This window comes from Mobula birostris, chromosome 6 (genome assembly GCF_030028105.1).
Source record: "Mobula birostris isolate sMobBir1 chromosome 6, sMobBir1.hap1, whole genome shotgun sequence".
Classification (NCBI taxonomy): domain Eukaryota; kingdom Metazoa; phylum Chordata; class Chondrichthyes; order Myliobatiformes; family Myliobatidae; genus Mobula; species Mobula birostris.
In genome coordinates, this window is record NC_092375.1 from 173,880,225 (window position 1) to 173,893,391 (window position 13,167).

A 13,167-nucleotide genomic window follows, 5' to 3' on the forward strand; every position below is an offset into this window, starting at 1 on the left:
GGAGTACTGTGTGCAGTTTTGGTCTCTAAATTTGAGGAAGGACATTCTTGCTATTGAGGGAGTGCAGCGTAGGTTCACAAGGTTAATTCCCGGGATGGCGGGACTGCCATATGTCGAAAGATTGGAGCGACTAGGCTTGTATACTCTGGAATTTAGAAGGCTAAGAGGGGATCTTATTGAAATATATAAGATTATTAAGGGATTGGACACGCTGGAGGCAGGAAGCATGTTCCCGCTGATGGGTGAGTCCAGAACCAGAGGCCACAGTTTAAGAATTAGGGGTAGGCCATTTAGAACGGAGTTGAGGAAAAACTTTTTCACCCAGAGAGTGGTGGATATATGGAATGCTCTGCCCCAGAAGGCTGTGGAGGCCAAGTCTCTGGATGCTTTCAAAAAAGAGATAGATAGAGCTCTTAAAGATAGCAGAATCAAAGGTTATGGGGATATGGCAGGAACTGGATACTGATTGTGGATGATCAGCCATGATCACAGTGAATGGCGGTGCTGGCTCGAAGGGCTGAATGGCCTACTCCTGCACCTGTTGTCTATTGTCTATGTGGCCTACAAATTTCAATGGGAGACCAAAAATGCATGTTACAATAGTCATGGGGGACTTCAATATGCAGGTAGATTGGGGAAAATCAGGTTGGTGCAGGATTACAACGGGGAGTGGGGGGGCTAGAATTTCTAGAGTGCCTACGAGATGGGATCCGGAATCCTCCATGATGGAAAGGTGGAGAAGACTTGATGGGCTGAATGGCCTAATTCTGCTCCTGTGTCTTATGGCTTTTTAGAGCAGCTCGTGGTTGAGCCCACTGGAGGATTAGCTATTCTGGATGGGTGTTGTGTAATGAATCAGAAAGGATTACAGAGTTTAAGGTTAAAAAAAAACCCTTGGGGACAAGTGATCACAATAAGACCAAATTAACCCTAAAATCTGAGGAGAAGCTAATATCAGATATATCAGTATTACAATGAAGTAAAGGGAATTACAGAGGCTTGAGAGAGAAGTTGGCCAGATTTGATTAGAAAAGAACACTGGCAGGGATGATGGCAGAGCAGCAATGGTTGGAATTTCTGGAAACAATTCGGAAAGCACAGTATATGTACATTACAAGGAGGAAGAAGTATGCTAAAGGAAAGATGACACAACACTGACTAACAAGAGAAGTCAAAGCCAACATAAAAGCCAAAGAGAGAGCACATAATAGAGCTAAAATTAGTGGGAAGATTAGAGGATTGAGAAGCTTTTAAAAACCAACAGAAGGCAACTAAAAAGTCATTAAGAAGGAAAAGATGGAATACGAATGTAAGCTAGCCAATAATATTAAAGAGGATTCCAGAAGTTTCTTCGGATACCAATAACGTAAAAGAGAGACGAGAGTGGATATCAGACTGCTGGAAGACGATGTTGGCGAAGTAGTAATGGGGGACAACGAAATGGTGGATGCACTTAGTAAGTATTTTGCAACAGTCTTCACTGTGGAAGACTCTTAATAGTATGGTGGAAGTTTCAGGTGTTGGGGGAATGAAATGTGTGAATTTACCATAACTAGAGAGAAGATTCTTAAGAAACTGTCAGGTCTGAAAGTAGGTAAGTCCCCTGGACCAGATGATGTACACCCCAGAGTTCTGAAAGAGGTGGCGGAAGGGATTGTGGAGACTTAGTAATGATTTTTCAAGAATCACTAGATTCTGGAATGGTTCTGGAAGACCTGAAAATTGCAAATGTTACTCCACTCTTCAAGAAGGGAGAGAGGCAGAAGAAAGGAAACTATAGGCTAGTTAGGCTGATCTTCAGTGGTTGGGAAGATTTTGGAGTTGATTATTAAGGATGAGGTATCGGTGTACTTGGAAGCACTTGATAAAATGGGCCATAGCCGGCATGGTTTCCTCAAGGGAAAATTTTGCCTGACAAATCTGTTTCTTTGATGAAATAACAAGCAGGATAAACAAAGGCGAAACAGTTGATGTGTACTTGGATTTTCAGAAGGCCTTTGACAAGGTGCCACACATGAGGCTGCTTAACTAGCTACAAGCCTGTGGTATTACAGGAAAGATTTTAGCATGGATAAAGCACTGGCTGATTGGAAGGCAAAGAGTGGAAATAAAGAGAGCTTCTTCTGATTGGTTACTGGATGATTAGTGGTGTTCCACAGGGGTCTATGTTGGGACTGATTCTTTTTATGTTATACATCAATGATTTGGATGATGAAATTGATGGATAGGAAGATAGGTGGAGGAGCAAGTAGTTTTGAGGAAGTAGAGAGACTACAGAAGGACTTGGACAGATTAGGAGAATGGGCAAAGCAATGGCAGAAGAATACAGTGTCGGGAAATGTACAGTCATGCAGATTGCTAGAAGAAATGAAAGGGATGATTATTTTCTAAATGGAGAGAAAGTACAAAAAACTGAAGTGCAAATGGATTTGGAAGTTCTTGTCCAGGATTCCCTAAAGGTTAATTTGCGAATTGAGTCTATGGTGAGGAAGGCAAATGCAATGTTAGACTAGAATATAAAAGCAAGGATGTAATGTTCAGACTTTATAAAGCATTGGTGAAGCCTTCCTTGGAGTATTGTGAGCACTTTTGGGCTCTTTATCTTAGAAAGGATGTGCTGAAGCTGGAGAGGGTTCAAAGAAGGTTCACAAAAATTATTCTAGGTTTGAACAGCTTTTCATATGAAGAGCTTTTGATGGCTCTGGGCCTGTACTCACTGGAATTCGGAAGAAAGGGGTGACCTCATTGAAACCTATCGAATGGTGAAAGGTCATGTTAGAGTGGATGTGGAAACGATGTTTCCTATGGTGATAGTGTCTAAGACCAGAGGACACAGCCTCAGAATAGAGTGGCATCCTTTTAGATGGAGATGAGGAGGAATTCCTTTAGCCAGAGAGTAGTGAATCTGTGGAATTCTTTGCCCAGTTTGCTGTGGAGGCCAAGTCTTTATGTATATTTAAGGCAGAGGTTGATAGATTCTTGATTGGTCAGGGCAAGAAGGGATATGGGGAGAAGGCAGACAATTGAGGCTGAGAGGAAAATTGGATCAGCCTTGATGAAATGGCCTAATTCTGTTCCTATATTTTATGGTCTTAATCAAAATCCTACATGGAAGATGGTTTCAAAAGATTAAGGCCTATAGAATTTAGGCACATTTGTTAAATAGGGAGGTTACATTCTAACTTTATAAAACACTGGTCAGAACTCAGCTGGAGTACTATGTGCACCACACTATAGGAAAGATATGATAGCACTGGAGAGGGTGCAGAGGGGATTCTCCAGGATGTTGCCTGGGATGGAACATTTGAGTTAAGAGGAAAGAATGGAGAGTATCTGTCTGTTTACCCTGAAACAGAGAAGGTTAAGAGAGATATAACTGAAGAAAAGAAAATGTTGAGAGGTATTGATCAGTCAGTTGCAAGAATTCTTTCCCCTTATCAAAGGTGAATAAAGCCAGAGAATATAAATTTGGTGTATGGGACAAAAGATTCAGAGGGAACGTTAGGGAGACCTTTACCAGGTATTCACCAGAGAGCTAACAATGTTTAAGAGGTCTCATGAGCACTTTAATCACTTGGGCATTGAAGGTTACAGGCCAAGTGCTGGAAGATGGAATTAATACAGATAAGTTGCCCAGTGACTCATGGATGTAGTGAACATGGAACATTACAGCACACTACAGACCCTTCCGTCCATGATGTTGTGCTGACTTTTAACGTACTCAAAGATCAATCTAACTCTTCGATCCTACATAACCCTCCATTTTTCTATCATCCATGTGCCTATCTAAGAATTTCTTAATTGCTCTTAATGTATCTGACTCTATCACCAACCCTATCAGGGTGTTCCACACAGCCATCACCGTTTTTGTTAAGAACTTAACCTCTGATATCCCCCCCTATACTTCCCTCCAATCACTTTAATATTATGTCCCCTTGTATTAGCCATTTCTGTCTGGGGAAAATGTCTCTGGCTTTCCATTCTTTCTGTGCCTCTTATTATCTTAAAGAGCTCTATCAAGTCACCTGTCATCTTCCTTCACTCTAAAGAGAAAAGCCCTAGCTCACTCAACCTATCTTCATAAGACATGCCCTCTAGTCAAGGCAGCATCCTGCTAAATCTCCTCTGCACCTTCTCTGAACCTTCCACATTCTTCCTATAATGAGATGACCAGGATTGAAAACGATATTTTGACTGTGCTCTAATCAGGGTTTTATAGAGCTGCAACATTTCCTCATGGTTCTTGAGCACAATCCCCTGACTGATGAAGACCAAGAAACCATACGCTGCCTTAATACCCTATTAACTTGTGTGGTAACATGAGGAATTTATAACTATAGACCTCAAGACCCTTCTGTTTCTCCACACTCAGGAAACTCCTACCATTAACCTGTACTCTGCCTTCAAGTGTATCATTTCACACTCTTCCAGGTTGAACAACATCTGCTATTTCTCAGCCCAGCTCACATCCTGTCAATATGCCTGTTGCAACCTACTACAACTCCCTGCATTATCCACAACTCCACCAACCTTTGTGTCATCTGCATACTTACTATCCCACTCCTTTATCCAAGTCATTTATAAAAATCACAAGGAGCAGGGGTCCCAGAACAGATCCCTGTGGAACACCATTGGTTACTGAACAAGGCAGAATATTCTCAATCTTGACAAGGCTCAAATGCTTTACTAAAATCCATGTACACCATATCCACTGCTCTACCTTTATCAGTGTGCTTTGTTACATCCTCAAAAAAACAGGCTCGTGAGATATGACCTGCTCCTCACAAAGCCGTGTTGACTATCTCTAATCAGACCATGCTTCTCCAAATACCTGTTATATGCTTTATGATTACTGTGAGCTTTTGTTCAAGAGGATATAGTAAAGAGTATTTAAGAGACGCAAGGGAATCAGAGGAATGCTGTAAATATATCCAGGGAATCATATCTGATTTACTTGGGGCACATTGCTGGGAATTGGTAAGCCACTGTGCCAAAAGACATGAGTAATGAAAAAAATAGCATATTGAAAAGAGATTGGTCTTTCAGATAAAATAAAAACACACATTTAAAAAGAAAGGGAAAAGAAAATGGAATTGCAAAGATGAGCACTGTCCAGAATGAAAGCCTGAGAAACTGATGTCAATCATCACAGGGAAAAGTCAAGTTCCATAGGCATAGTTGCAAAGAAGTTATACGGATGCATATAGTCCATAAATGAAAAATAAGTAAGATAAGTGGAGGTCACAAGCAGGAGTCCAAAATTAAAATCACAGGTGCTTTGGTGATGCAGAATTGACAAGGGTCAAGTCGGGACTCAATTTAAGTGGCAGAATATTGGAAGGCTATATATGTTTCTGAACCAGAAAATCCACTTCATGTGCAAAAATGGTGGCTAAGTGACAAGGATGGGTTGGGATGGAAGGGCACTTTAAAACTTCAGCAGAAGGGAAATATATTTTAGCCTAGAGCTGAGAACCCGTAGCCAAACAGAATTTGGAAAAAAAAATTGACATGCATTATAAATCTTTCTAGTTTACCATGTTGCTCATTTCTCACTGCACTCTGAAAACTTACTTGTACAGTGTTTATGCAGTAATGTTCCCATCTCCCTCCTGGCACATATCCCTGCAAGTGAGAGAAATGCTGTACCTGCCTATTCACCTTCTCCCTCACCTCCATTCAGGGCCCTAAACAGTCCTTTCAAGTGAGGCAACACTTTACCTGCAAATCTTTTGGGGTTGTCTATTGTATACAGTGCTCCCAATGTGGCGTCCTCTACAATGGTGAGACACGATGTAAATTAGGTGACTGCTTTGTCGAACACCTCCGCTCCGTCCGCCAAAAGTGGAATTTCCCAGTGGCCATCTATTTTAATTCTTATCTTCCTTCCCACTCTGGCATGTCTGTCCTTGGCCTCCTCTTCTGCCATGATGTGGCCACTCTCAAAGTGGAGGAGCAAAACCTCATTTTCCATCTAGGTGGCCTCCAACCTGATGGCATGAACATTTATTTCTCATTCCGGAAATATATTTTTCTTTTTTATCCCCCTCCCTCTTCTCTATTCTATTCCTCACTGTGGCCTCTTACTACTTCTTCTCACCTGCCTATCACTTCCCCTTGGTTCCCTCCTCCTGCCCTTTCTCCCATGGTCCACTCTCCTATCCTATCAGATTCCTTCTTCTCCACCCCTTTGCCTTTTCACCTATCACATCTCAGCTTCTTACTCCTCCTCCACCCACCTGCCTTTACCTATCACCTTCTAGCTTGTCTTGTCCTCCCATCTTATTCTGGCGTCTTCCCCCGTCCTTTCCAGGCCTGATGAAGTCTCAGCCCAAAACATCGGTTGATTATCTATTTTCATAGATGCTACCTGACCTGCGGAGTTCCTCTGGCATTTTATCTGTGTTACTCTGGATTTCCAGCATCCGCAGAATCTTTTGTGTTTATAATAATGTTCGGTTCAGTGCAAATCATTGTCAGACCTAAAAGTGTTCCTCTCGTATCAGGAAAGACAAGTGTTAGAAAACTAAAATTGAAATCAGGCAAAGAAGCCAACAAAAAGGACGTCAAGAAAAATGGCTCCGTTTCTTGTGTTCCACGTGTGCTAAAAGAAGTTGGTAAGTTCCAAGAGAAAACAAATAAAGAACTCATGATATTGTGTGAAAACATAGTTGCATAGTGTTGAGCACTGTAAGCTTTCAAACTTGTGAAAATCAGCTATGTCTTTTGCCTTGAATAATATTGTTTAATGCACCCATTATCCTTTAATTATCCCATGCTATTGTCATTCTCTCCTTTTAAGTATAAAACAAAATGAACAATGAGAATCTTGAGAAAACCATTCGAATAATATTACAAGGGAATATGGTTGTTCCCTGGGAGTCATCCAGCATTATGCCATCAGCTAACAGTTTCATACAAAAAGTGTGCTTTATTTCTTAAGTAATTGTTACAGTGGCTTTAAATGTACGAACTACAATACCTCAGAGGAATGGGCATGGTTTAATAGCATAACTACCGTTGGAATAAGAACATTTTGTAAAGTTGTCAGATTGATAGGAATGGTGGTAAGTATACCTGATAGATTTTGGCACATGATTGGAAGAGAAGCTTGGAAAAGGAGATTCAGTTTCATTTATTACATGTACTGTACATCAAAACATACAGTGAAATGTGTAATTTGTGTTAACAACCAACACGTCCTAAGGACGTGCTGGGGCAACCCATAAGAGTCACCACACATTCTGCTACTAATATGACATGCTCATAATGTTCAGCAGAACAACACAAGCAACAACAACAGGACAACATCAAAAAGATAACACAAGAAAACTAATCTCCTTTCCTCTCTACCATCCATCTAATCAGACAGAGAGCGAGACTCATGCAGGCACATGCACACAGTTCTCCAACCCCAGTTGCCTGTTGGCCTCCGGTGGACTCTCAGATTCAGGGCCTTTTCCATCAGGCCTCAGCTTCCAGGTTTCAGATCAACCCCTGAACTTCAGACTTTACTATAGAACCTAGGACTCGTCAATGACCGGATCCCAAATCCATGCTCGAACTATGGGCTCACTAACTCGCATGCCTATGCAATCACTGGCCCTCGTGCCTCATCCCTGCGTGGCCCTCTGATCCCAACACCCACTGACTCAAGGGGGGTGGGGGTGGGCACCAACCCTCTTTCTTGTCGGATTTCGTCCTCAGTGCTTGCTGGCCCAATATCTATCCATGGATGTCCTTCGTCATATATACATGTCACTGGCCTTCGAACACAGAGCGGAGGCCTTGAATCTTAAACAATCTTGACCTTCTTTCTCTCTGACTGCATATTGGCCCCAGCAGTACCACAGTGTTAGTATCAATAAAGCAGGGTATGGTCTTTGAATCTATTTTGAAACTCTATTGCTTAGAGTTTCCTAATTTTTCAAATTAGTTCTTTGACTTTTCTTTTAATTATTGGGGTTGAAATGTCAGTATAGGGCTTTGCATCATGCATTTTTGCACAATGTTCAGTACTTCTAGAAGTAAAACAATAGTAGTGCCATGTTAAAAAGCTACAGATAACTTTGCTGAAACTAATTTAGAATTTACCTCCTAATAATGGTTACCCACCTTCTCCCAAGATTCTCCAAATATGGTTATATTGTGAACATTAAATACTGCTGGACCAAGACAGAATTTGAACATCAATCATATTGGTGGACCAGGAGATGGCTGAAGGCAAGACTGGGCAAGATTGGGGTGCCACAGTAGACGCTATTACAGCTCAGGGCATCAGATTTCAATTCTGGCATCATCTGTAAGGAGTTTGTACGTCCTCCCCATGAACGCGTGGGTTTCCTCCAGATGCTCTGGTTATACCCCCTCAGTCCGAAGATTTACTGGTTAGTAGGTTAATTGTAAATTGTCCCGTGATTAGGGTTAAATCAGTGGCTTTCTGGTGGTGCAGATCAAAGGTCCTGAAGAGCCTATTCTGCACTGTATCTCTAAATAAAGTAAAATAGATTATAATTTCCTTCCCTGTTGGTCATCAGTGAACAATCTGTTAGTTTTACTATGTCGAATCATAAGGTTAGCTTTAGCTCCAGGTGTATTTAAAGAATTGAACTTCCCCAGCTACGGGAATGGAACACAAAGGTGCATCTCTGTGTCAATGACATAGAAGTCTACTGGTAGTTCAGTAATTTAATTGCTACACTACAACAACCTTACCAGGTCTAGATGCATAGGGTTCTTTTTTTGACTCAAATTAACTCTTATTCCAGTGGATCCTAGCAAAAGCAGGGCCTTGGTAATGAATTGTGAATATTTGACACCCTGGTATTCTGAAAACTTGGCAGCCAGCAAAATACTATCTCAAATGGAATCCAGCAGTGGATTGGAGGAGTGGTCTTGTGCATGTGCTACCGGGCTGCAAGGAAATGATATGATTTGGCGATATGAAACGATATAAGTCAGCTGCACCTTTCCTCATTCTCTGTCAGCATTGTTGAATTTGAAATAACCTACCAAATCATACCAAATAACACAAACATATAGTAAAAGCAGGAATGATATAATAAATACACAGCTTTATATAAAGTAGAAATAATGTATGTACAGTGTAGTTTCACTTAACAGAATCGGGAAGATTAAGCCAAAACCGATTTGTAGAAAAAGATCAGCACTTGCACGCATGCGCACGTCACGCATCCACGCATCCACACATAGGTGCCCACGCAAGGCTTCATGGTCATGGTAGTCTTTCTCGGGGTAAACACAAGTGTCCTGTATTTCACTGCTACTTTTGTCCCTTATTTGGGAGTGAGAAAGTTGGTAAACCTACTTGAACACCCCGCCCGCCCCCCCCCCCCCCCCCATTGGCTGGTCTGCGGTGCAAAAATGGTTGGGGGCCCCTGGATTGGAGTGATTGATCTGGATTTCAGAATCTGTCAGTAGAGTTGAGACTCCGTGTTTGATAAAGGGTACGTGGAAATCCCTGGCGTCGATTCTATTCCCTACAAGTTGGCAGTTTTGGTTTCCCAGAATACAATAAATGTTTTACTGAACAAAAGTTTAAAAACCCTTTGTTTGAGGCGTGGGTGGCTTCCTGAAGAACACAACCCTCCCAGTATAACTGGAGGTCTCAAATCTCAAATCTGCAAAAAAAAATTGGTTAAGCTCCAAAATTTTGTAAGTGACCATGAACTGGTGAAGCACTACTTGATAAGCTGCATGATGACTGTTACCTAGATTACTGTATGAAAAATCCACTGTACCCTTGGGGAAGTCAAAAACCTGAACAGTTCATTCTCCAGTGATGGAAATGTGTAATGACAAGAATCCCGTAAAAAGATTTAAATAGAAAATAAATTACTGAACATCCTAAACTGGCTGCTTTGGAAGTCTTGTTTAGAGCAGATTAATTAACATTGCATAACTTTCCAAGTTGTTCTCTGAATGTGGAAATTAGTATTCTCAAAGCACTTCCCTTTCCTGAGATTTTTAAACAATTGCAAATTCTTTTACAAACAATGGAAAGATTTTCAAATGTAGCATTGTGAGTTCAGTGTACCTTTTATGCTGTGGCCAATTTTGTTAAAATTCATATATAATTTCTTTCCTTATCAGTTTCAGCATCAACATTCAAGGTGAAACCTGACACAGCAGAAGTAAATGCAAACAGCGGTGGGCACACGTCAACAATTCAGGAGATTAGGATTCCATCCGGCCAGCATTCTCCTCTTGTGGATCAGTGTCTTTCTGATGATGTAGAGACACAAATGGCTTTTCTAAATGGCCATGGTCCAGTAAATGTCTCTAGCCAGGTGCCTGCTACACCTTGCAACACAAGTTTAGACTCTGGTAAGCAACTGTTCCCTGACTTTGCAATAAATGTAGTAATAAAAGTTAGTTTAGAATGGTCAGAAAATTTGTAGGTCTTACTAATGGATGTTAATACAATTATAATCTCACTTTTTATTTCTAATTAAAGCAATAGAAAACAAAATGAAAATGTAATGTGCTTTTGCAGGACCTCATACTGCTCCAACATTTAATTGTCGACTCACCACTTCTACACCAGCTATCTCTCCTAAGAACACGACTCGTCCATTATTAGTTCAACATGTGAGTTTTTCATTACAACATTACATTTCTAATTCATAGCATGTACGACCATTAAGCATATTTAGGTTTGTGAATTTTAACACTGTAACTTAAAAAATTGCATAGTAATTCAACTATCAGGTTTATTATTACTGATATATGCTACAACAACAAATTTCACAACATATGTCAGGGATAATAAACCTGATTCTAATTCAACTACTCTATTAGAACTAGTTATTTATTGTAATAATTCAATAGAATTGACTAGCCAGGCTTTTGTTTTCTACTTAATTATTTTATTCCACTTTGGTGTTTGATTTTAACTTTTCTTTTGCACTTATTTCAGATTTATTTGTCCACACAGGTCTGTATTTCCTATTTTTTTAAATCTCGCCTTCCAGCTTACTTTGTTTCTGTTCTGACCATTTTTGAGGTACTTCAGGTGTAAGTACCACTTCCCTAGCCAAATAGTGCCTACAGAGCACAATTCTTAAGTCAATTAAATAGTTGGGTATCTTGTCTCATTTTAAGTAATTTTCATAACAGCACGCAAAAGGAACGACTTACTTCAGCCCTGATGCACAATCCAAAAAGTAAGATAAGAATTGCTACAAATCTCAACAGCTGTTACTCACGATCTCATAAAAATACCTGAAGAGGAGGCTGAGTCTGTAAGGAGCTTGTACATTCTCCCCATGAACCATGTGGGTTTCTTCCCACAGTCCAATGACTTACCGGTTAGTAGGTTAATTGGTCATTGTAAGTTGTGCTGTGATTGGGTTAGTGTTTAATACAACACATAAACATAGAATAATACAGCACAGTGCAGGCCCTTCGGCCCACAATGTTGTGCTGACCTTTAAACCCTGACTCCCATATAACCGCCCAATTTAAATTCCTCCATATACCTGTCTAGCAATCTCTTAAATTTCGCTAGTGTATCTGCCTCCACCACTGACTCAGGCAGTGCATTCCACGCACCAACCACTCTCTGAGTAAAAAGCCTTCCTCAAATATCCCCCTTGAACTTCCCACCCCTTACCTTAAAGCCATGTCCTCTTGTACTGAGCAGTGGTGCCCTAGGGATAGGCTGTTCACTCTATCTATTCCTCTTAATATCTTGTATACCTCTATCATGTCTCCTCTCATCCTCCTTCTCTCCAAGGAGTAAAGCCCTAGCTCCCTTAATCTCTGATCATAATGCATACTCTCTAAACCAGGCAGCATCCTGGTAAATCTCCTCTGTACCCTTTCCAATGCTTCCACGTCCTTCCTATAGTGAGGCGACCAGAACTGGACACAGTAGTCCAAGTGTGGCCTAACCAGAGTTTTATAGAGCTGCATCATTGCCCCACAAGTCTTAAACTCTATCCCTCGGCTTATGAAAGCTAACACCCCATAAGCTTTCTTAAATACCCTATCTACCTGTGAGGCAACCTTCAGGGATCTATGGACATGTACCCCCAGATCCCTCTGCTCCTCCACACCAGCAAGTATCCTGCCATTTACTTTGTACTTTGCCTTGGAGTTTGTCCTTCCAAAGTGTACCACCTCACACTTCTCCGGGTTGAACTCCATCTGCCACTTCTCAGCCCACTTCTGCATCCTATCAATATGTCTCCGCAATCTTTGACAATCCTCTACACTATCTACAACACCACCAACCTTTGTGTCATCTGCAAACTTGCCAACCCACCCTTCTACCCCTACATCCAGGTTGTTAATAAAAATCACGAAAAGTAGAGTTCCCAGAACAGATCCTTGTGGGACACCACTAGTCACAATCCTCCAATCTGAATGTACTCTCTCCACCACAACCCTCTGCCCTCTGCAGGCAAGCCAATTCTGAATCCACCTGGCCAAACTTCCCTGGATCCCATGCCTTCTGACTTTCTGAATAAGCCTACCATGTGGAACCTTGTCAAATGCCTTACTAAAATCCATGTATATCACATCCACTGCAATACCCTCATCTATATGCCTGCTCACCTCCTCAAAGAACTCTATCAGGCTTGTTAGACACGATCTGCCCTAACAAAGCCATGCTGACTGTCCCTGATCAGACCATGATTCTCTAAATGCCCATAGATCCTACCTCTAAGAACCTTTTCCAACAGCTTTCCCACCACAGACGTATGGCTCACTGGTCTATAATTACCCAGACTATCCCTACTACCTTTTTTGAACAAGGGGACAACATTCACCTCCCTCCAATCCTCCGGTACCATTCCCGTGGACAACGAGGACTATAGGTGGGTTGCTGAGCAGCACGGCACGTTGGGCCTGAAGTGCCTGTTCTGCATGGTATCTATAAATAAATAGAGTGCTTTACTTCTTTGAGGCACTCTTAAAACCTGCTTCTACTTAAGATTTTCTAACTTACCCAAATAGTTTCTCAACAACAAAAGTTCATAGTCTACAAGGGAACATATTGGTGCACATAAAATTGGCTGAGTAACAGGAAATAGGGAAGGAAGCTTAAGTGGATCTAATGGAAATAAAGTAAGCACAAGTCATTGTGTGTGATTTACTGCTACTCTTCTTAGTGTGCTCAGCACCACCCAGTGGCAGAAA

At 41.3% G+C, this 13,167-nt stretch overlaps 1 protein-coding gene across 3 annotated transcripts in view; it reads left to right on the forward strand.

Moving 5' to 3' along the window:
• The window catches only part of ccdc14 (coiled-coil domain containing 14), a 55,796-nt gene that overhangs the window by 24,252 nt on the left and 18,377 nt on the right, over nucleotides 1-13,167 (forward strand). For 2 of the 3 annotated variants that reach the window (XM_072259658.1, XM_072259660.1), the window contains exons 5-7: nucleotides 6,507-6,617; nucleotides 10,114-10,347; nucleotides 10,517-10,611. In XM_072259658.1, coding sequence (XP_072115759.1) covers nucleotides 6,507-6,617; nucleotides 10,114-10,347; nucleotides 10,517-10,611 — 440 coding nt within the window. The remainder of the gene's footprint in view (nucleotides 1-6,506; nucleotides 6,618-10,113; nucleotides 10,348-10,516; nucleotides 10,612-13,167) is intronic. The other variant, XM_072259661.1, reaches the window with a different exon arrangement.